General features: G+C 35.0%; 1 protein-coding gene across 1 annotated transcript; it reads left to right on the top strand.

The window, feature by feature from the left end:
• The first annotated feature begins 488 nt into the window (after window positions 1-488).
• Window positions 489-6831, top strand: TMEM17 (transmembrane protein 17). The gene is made up of 4 exons (XM_004691435.2): window positions 489-702; window positions 4705-4808; window positions 4961-5074; window positions 6505-6831. Exons 1-4 carry the CDS (start codon window positions 603-605, stop codon window positions 6781-6783), a joined length of 597 nt encoding a protein of 198 aa, XP_004691492.1. The 5' UTR covers window positions 489-602; the 3' UTR covers window positions 6784-6831.
• Window positions 6832-7298: the final 467 nt, after the last annotated feature.

Raw genomic sequence — 7298 nt, 5'->3', positions numbered from 1 at the left:
GTAATACTTTTCTATAAAGCATAAAAATAGGAAAAACTATTCTATGCTACTAGAAGTTAGGAAAGGTCAGTTAGTAGTAGGAAGTTAATAAGCATAAGAGGACAGAAAACGGAGCTTGTGGAAGTGCTGACTGGGAAGGTTCTGCTTCTTGATCTGAGAATTGGCCACAAATATGTCTCTGCCTTTTTCTGTATGTATTTTCTATTTAGATTTTTTTGAAAATTTTCTTATTTGAAAACTGGAAAAACAGAAATAATTTTTGACATTTAAGTCACCCTAAATCCATCATTCAGAGCTTCAGTTAATCCATATCCAGTATTTCTTGTAAACATGTCTTTAAAATGATTGCAATATATTCCATCAAATATAGATGCTCTAGTGCTTTAGCCAATTCCTCAATGTTGCATAGCTAAAGAAACAAACGGAAATTTAAATATCTGTTATATATTGATATATGTCACACCTCTCCCTTCCCAGCACGCGGGCTCGCGGTTATCGCCCGGGCCTCCACAGTGCAGCAGCGCGCACACGTCACCCGGTTGCCATGGGAACCGCGGAGCGGAGCTGGCCCGACGGACAGCCAGCAAGAGCGAGGCCTGGATATGGAGCTCCCGGACCCTGTCCGTCAGAGGCTGGGAAACTTCAGCAGGGCCGTGTTCAGTGACTCCAACCGGACCGGGCCGGAGTACGGCGAGGGTCCTGGTGAGTGGCCGAGGCCCAGTGTAGAGGGTTAACCCGCATAGACCTGGTGCGGGTTATAGAGCGGCCAGATTTTGCCAGGACCTAAAATGGCGGTTTCGCCTTCGGCTGGTTCTCCGCAGTGCGGAAGCGCCTCGCAGGAGGGGCCGGGCGGAAGGCAGAGGGCTGATTCTTGTCTGTCCACTGCTGATCTTGCTGAGGTGCGACCGCGAGCCGGTTAGCTGAGGTAGCGCCGGCCTTTCTCAAAAAATAAAAATATAAAAGCCGCCTCCACGGCATTCGTGCGGTCTTGTGGCCTCCGCGAACGCCCACGTAGACTTTTCTGGTCTGGAGAGAACTCAGCTCAAGAAATCTCCCTGCCCATTGCTTTTCTCAATTTGTAACAGGAGAAGTAAGCTGCGCCGCAAGTCCAATTTACTGGCAGAAGAAATGGCAAATGTTTTGAGACACTTTAAGCCGCTATCCTCTCCAGAATGACAGCTGCCGCTTTAACACAACCTTCAGTAAAACTCTTCCCTTTCCTGCCATCACCTCCCCATCCCTTGTACATAATGATCTTCCTAAATCTGGTAACAAAATACCAAGATGATGCATTCGGCATGACAACTGAATAACGCAGTGTTCTTTATAGTACCCTCTTAAATCATGACGATATACAATATACTGTCAAACCCAAGTGGTTTTTATCACTGAACTCTGACTCGGAAATAGAAGTCGTTTCCTCTTGCTTTATGAAAGATTTTTTTGATAAGGGATGGGGGAAGTCAAGTCAATTCCCACAGTTGCATTTTGTGACCTGATGACTTGCCTGTTCCTAATTTAGATCTTTCATGATTTAGCATGCACTGAGAAGAACAATTTGAAAAATGGTCTTAATGCTCAGGTTTAATAGGAGCTAAAATCTGATGGTACAAGAAATCAGGATCAATTGACGTTTCCTGTAAAGAGCCAGATATTAACATTTTAGACTTTTCAGGCATAGGTCTCTGTAGCAGTCATAAACAATGGTAACTAAGTGGATATGACAGTGTTCCAAGAAAATTTTATTTAGACATACCAAAAATTTGAATTTCATATGATTTTCATTGTTTTGGGGTGTGGGGAAAGGTTCATTCACCATTTATAAATGTGAAAAAAACATTTTTAGTAACTGGCTAGTCGTATCTCTATCCTTGATTCACAGTTTTGAGATATATATATAGCTCATTATAGTTTAAGTTCCATTTATAGAATTCAAATGAAAAGAAAAAAAACAAAAATGGCACTTTTGCAAAATTTAATAGATCAAGTTCTTGTATTTTCAAGGTTTATTTACATATTAACTTAATTTTTCAATTACCTGATTAGGTTGACGACCTGAGGTATAGCATCACTCTTAAGATGTTCATATTCAGAATTTCTAACATAAAAATCTGAGGCTAATGAATGAATTTTCGAATTTAACACATTTTAGGAATTCATTTATCAGCAGTAATTTAATAAATAAGAGCAAACAAAAATGGATCATAATAATAAGGTCTCATATACTTGTATCAAATGGAAACTTTGATGTGAGAGATCATAAAATTATTAAATGATAAATATTAAATACTCAGCTGTGAAGAAAAAGAAAAAAATAGCTTTTAAGAAATTTCTTTTAGAACCTTTATATATTTTTTTCATTTAGATCAATGGATTAAAGTATATGTGTGCTCTTCAATTGTTCAAATTTAAATTTAAGGGTGCTTTTGTAGAGCTCAATTTTAAAAATCAAACTTAACTTAGAACCTTCTTCCTTTCTGAGAAAAAAAAGGTAGTATGTAATAGCATTAGATAAATGAAATTTTTGTATCACAAATGGTTACACTGATAATATCCTTATGACATTGTTTCCATTAATTCATTCACTCTGCTTTCATTACTGTTTGTAAAGTAAGATGCTGGGGTCTATGGGGATCTCAAATGTGGGTAAAATACTTACAGTTAATCTATATATTAAGTAAGAGAACGAAATGGAACTAATATTTATTAACCCCTAAGTTCTAGGCACAGTGCTGGAGTGAAATGATTTGTATTTTTTCTACTACAGCAATCTGTGAGGTAATTTGGTTGATTAATTGATTTACTCCTGTTCTCTCTCCCCTTGCCCTCTCTACTTTAGAAACCTCTTTATTAGTGAGGTTGTAAGTCTTTTGCTTTGTTGAATTTTCCATATGCAAACACCCAATATTTGTCTGTTATTCTGACAATTTTACTGCAGCCAATTCCCTCAGCGCCCTTCCATTTTTCCTATAAATATCAACATTTCATCCTTCCTGTCACTGAATAGTATAACACACCTTCCTGATCCAGTCTTCTAGTGGGCACCTAGATTGTGTCCATGGCCTAACTGTTGTAATTAATGCTACAATAAACAATGTAGAGCATGTAATTTTGAGTTGATAATTCCATTTTCTTCAGATGGATGCCCAATAGTAGGATTGCTAAACCATATGGTATTTTCATTTTTAGGGTTTTTTTTTTTGCTTTCCAAAATGGCTGCACCAGCTTGCATTCCCACCAACAGAGTAAATAAGGTTCTTTCTTCACATCCTCTCTAGTATTTGTTGTTGCTTTTTTAACCTGTGACATTCTCAAAAGGATGAGATGATAGCTCACTGTGGTTTTGATTTCCATCTCTATTGAGGAACATCTTTCCATATCTCTGTTGACCTTCTGAATATCTTCCTTTGGTGAATTATTCATATCTGTTTATGGATTAATTGGGGTGGTTAGGTTTTTTTTTTTTTTCTAAGTTAAATAAGTTTTTTTTTATAAATCTTGAATGTTAACCCTTGTTGGCTGTGCCATGTGTGACTATTTTCTGCGATTCAGTAGGATGTTTTTAATCTATTTTAATCTATTTCTATTTTTTTCCACTGTGCAAAAGATTTTAAATTTGAGGTAATTCCAATTATTTTGGCTTTTATTTCCCTTGCTATATGTGGTCACGTCTTCAAAAACATCTTTATCATTAATCTTACATCACTAAATATATATATTATTATTGCAGGTTATATGTCTAAGTCTTTAACCAATTTAGAATTTATTTTTGTGCATGTAGTTAGAAAGTGACCCAGCTTCACTCTTCTACATATCCTGTTCAGTTTTCCCAGCAACATTTGTTAAAAAGACTCTCCCATTGAATGGCTAAGGCCATTTTTTATTGTAAATTAAGTATCAATACATATGTGGGTTGTTTCAGGACTTTGGATTCTGTTCTTTTGGTTCATATTGTTTTAATTACTTTTGCTTTATGATATAGTTTTAAGTCAGATACTTTGAATTCTCTATTTTTCTCAGGAATTCTCTAGCTATTTGAGACCTTTTATGGTTCTATACAAATTTAATAGTTTTATTCAAGTTCATTGACAAGTATGTTGGTATTTTAATGGTAGTTGTATTAAATTTATATATCACTTCAGATAGAAATCATTTGGAATATGTTGACTCCTCCTCCCCCCATCCACGAGCTATACATTTATCTCATTTCATTATGATCTACATACATTAATATCTTACAGTTTTCATTTATTTCACTGCTTTGGTTTATTCCTAGGTGTTTGAATTTTTTTCATGCAATTGTAAATGAAATTGTTTTTATTTCTTTTTCTTTACATTCATTTTTTTCATATAAAAATACAACCAATTTTTGTGTGTTGATTTTGTAGGCTGACTCCTTGCTATACTCATATATTTTTCCTAATAGCTTTTCTAATTTTATAAATACATTTTTTACATTATTCTTCATTTTGTACATTGTTTCTCAGTTGTAAATCTGACAGGTTTTTCTTGTAGTTTTTAGGGTTTCTATAGATAGTACCATATCATCTGCAAATAATGAGTTTTACTTCTTTTCAAATTTGGAAAAATTAAAACTTGGAACTTAATGAATCTGCACTGTAGTTACTAATTCTAAGGAACTAAAGAACTTCTGGGGCATAGATCAAGATTAATAGTTTGTTCCTTTTCTTATTTCCACTGTAGATAATGAAATGGTCTCCAGTTTGGAACTGCAGATGTCACTTTATTTTAACACTTACTTTTTCCCACTTTGGTGGGTAAGCAGTGTTACGATGCTTCAGATGAAGGTCAGTGTTTGCTCTAATTCTTCTACTGAAACCTTTTCTGACCATTGGCATACTGTTAATAAAATTAAAAGTTCTTAACATTTCCTTTTTATTTTAAGGTCAGTTTTACTACATGTAAAATTTTACAAACATTTTTAATTTTTATTTTTTAGTATTCAATCCTGCCTGATTACTACAAATTCATTGTAGTCACTGTTATCATCCTAATAACCCTAATTGAAGCTATCCGATTGTATCTGGGCTACATGGGTAACCTACAGGAGAAGGTAGGCTCTTCTTTCCTTTCTCTCAGCACTACACATACAAATACAGAGGAAAGGGCTAGAGTTAAGTCCTGGCTCCAGCTTTAATACTTCCTTTAGTATGGTTAGTTTAATCTCTTGAGGCATGGTATCTTCATGTATAAAATGGGGGAAATATTCATTTCACAGGCTTGTTGGGATTAAATGAAATACAAAAGGGAAAATAATAATGAAAAAAGAATTTAAGGTAAAGAATTTAAGGTTTGGAGAAAGGTGAGCAAGCAAAGAAATAATTTCTGTAAAATACTTGAACACAGTAAGCACCGAAGAATTGATCATTTTCCCTCCTCTCATCGGTTTTGAAAATACTTGGTCAATTATATATGCTATTTGGAATCTGAATAAGAAAGTGGGAGAAAATTATAAATGCTTTTTCTGTGCCAGGCACATTATTTTCTGAATATTCTTGATGCCTAAGTATTTCCCATTACCAGAGTTTAAGGATAAAACCTAAAGATTTTATGGTTTTCTAGGCCTTTCATAATTAGGCACCATCCAGCATGCCTCACTGTATTTCTTGCTGTTTCCTCACCCCAGCACCCTGGGCTCAAATGACGATTCCCAGTCATGCTCATCCCACTCCTTTGCTTGCTTACCGTTTTTCCTTGTTGTCCTTCTCTGAACCTTAAGTTCTTTCCCCTTCTTTCCTTCCAGTTTTGAGACATAATTCACATATAACATAGTGTACATTTAAGCTGTACAACAAAATAAATTGAGATACATGCACACATATACAGCAAAATAATTGCCACAGTAAGTTTATTCATTTTACACAGAAAGATTTTTGTCCTTGTGATGAGATCTTTCAGTATTTACTTGTTTAGCAACTTTCAGATATAGTGATCAATAATTTTGATACCCATGATTTATTTATCCTCTGGCAGTTTGTGTCTTGTAGACATCATCAACTACTCCTCTAACTCTACCTCCCACCTCTAGAAACCAATAACATGGCCACTGTTTCTATGAATTTGGTTTTTATGATTCTACGTAAGTGATATCATAAGATATCTATTTCACTTAAAGAGTGTTACTATTTCACTTAACATAATGCCTGTATGGCCCATCTATGTTGCCATAAATAACAGGATTTCTGTTTTTATGGCAGAATAAAATTCATTTTTTACCATCCTGGTCACTTTCTTGATTCTTATACCATTCAGTATATATCTTTACATATTGTGCTTAATTTTTCACTAAGTTATAGTATTCTATTGTTGTCACACGAGTCAGTTTGTTCTTCTCATCTAGAATTTAAGTTGTCTGAGAACAAAGAGCATGCTACTTTTTAATTATTCTCAGAGCCCATGAAGTGGGTTCATAACAGTGCTAACTATTTACTTATCTGTATAAGCAAAAGCTGTACTTTATTAGTCTTAATTGTGTCATTTCAGGTTCCTGAGTTGGCTGGCTTTTGGCTTTTGAGCCTTCTTTTGCAGTTGCCGTTAATTCTTTTCTTGCTCTTTAATGAGGGCCTAACAAATCTGCCCTTGGAAAAAGCAGTGCATATTATCTTCACTATGTTCCTTACTTTTCAAGTTGTTTCAGCATTTCTTACCTTGAGAAAAATGGTAAATCAGTTGGCAACTCGTTTCCACCTTCAAGATTTTGACCAGCTTTCTGCAAATAGAAGAGATACAAGAAGAATGAGATCCTGTGTAGAAGAGCTTTGACTCAGTGCTTTTTGGTGAAAAATTTAAAAGAATGTGCTAGAGTGCTAGAAGACTGCAAGAGTTAGGAAAACATTAGATCGCTAGCATGAGAAAAAGGACAATCAAGGTTTTGAATTATATACTCTCCAGCTCTTAAATTTCAAACTTTGGGGCAATGATGAAAGACTGTACTTGAAAAGAACCCTAAAATCTAGATGTTGTCCACCTGATGCCAAATATCTTAATTATTTTGGTTGCTGTTGTCAACTTTTTCAGATGTGTAGAAATCTGGGACAGAGGTCACAGTTTAGCAACTTTAATATTTCTAGACAGTAGCACCTGTAACTACAAATAAATATATTTCATTTAAGCTTGTTGGCTGTCCAAATTTTGGTTGTACATTTGACCATGTTTCTTAGGGTACCTAGAATATTCTTGTGTACTAGACTGTATTTATAAACCAAATTTTCTTAGGTGCCAGGGTTAAATTCTAACCCTAGTGTTAGCTGTTATTCTGAGTAGAAGAAAACTAGTAA

The sequence above is a fragment of the Condylura cristata genome, unplaced genomic scaffold (genome assembly GCF_000260355.1).
Source record: "Condylura cristata isolate star-nosed mole 26May11 unplaced genomic scaffold, ConCri1.0 scaffold00031, whole genome shotgun sequence".
Taxonomy (NCBI): domain Eukaryota; kingdom Metazoa; phylum Chordata; class Mammalia; order Eulipotyphla; family Talpidae; genus Condylura; species Condylura cristata.
This window is presented reverse-complemented; position numbering and strand designations above follow the sequence as displayed.

Coding starts and splice junctions, on each gene's coding strand:
- TMEM17 (XM_004691435.2), top strand. CDS start 603: ATGGAGCTCCCGGACCCTGTCCGTCAGAGGCTGGGAAACTTCAGCAGG. Junction 703..4,704: donor GGAGTACGGCGAGGGTCCTG/GTGAGTGGCCGA, acceptor TTTCCACTGTAG/ATAATGAAATGGTCTCCAGT. Junction 4,809..4,960: donor TTACGATGCTTCAGATGAAG/GTCAGTGTTTGC, acceptor TTTATTTTTTAG/TATTCAATCCTGCCTGATTA.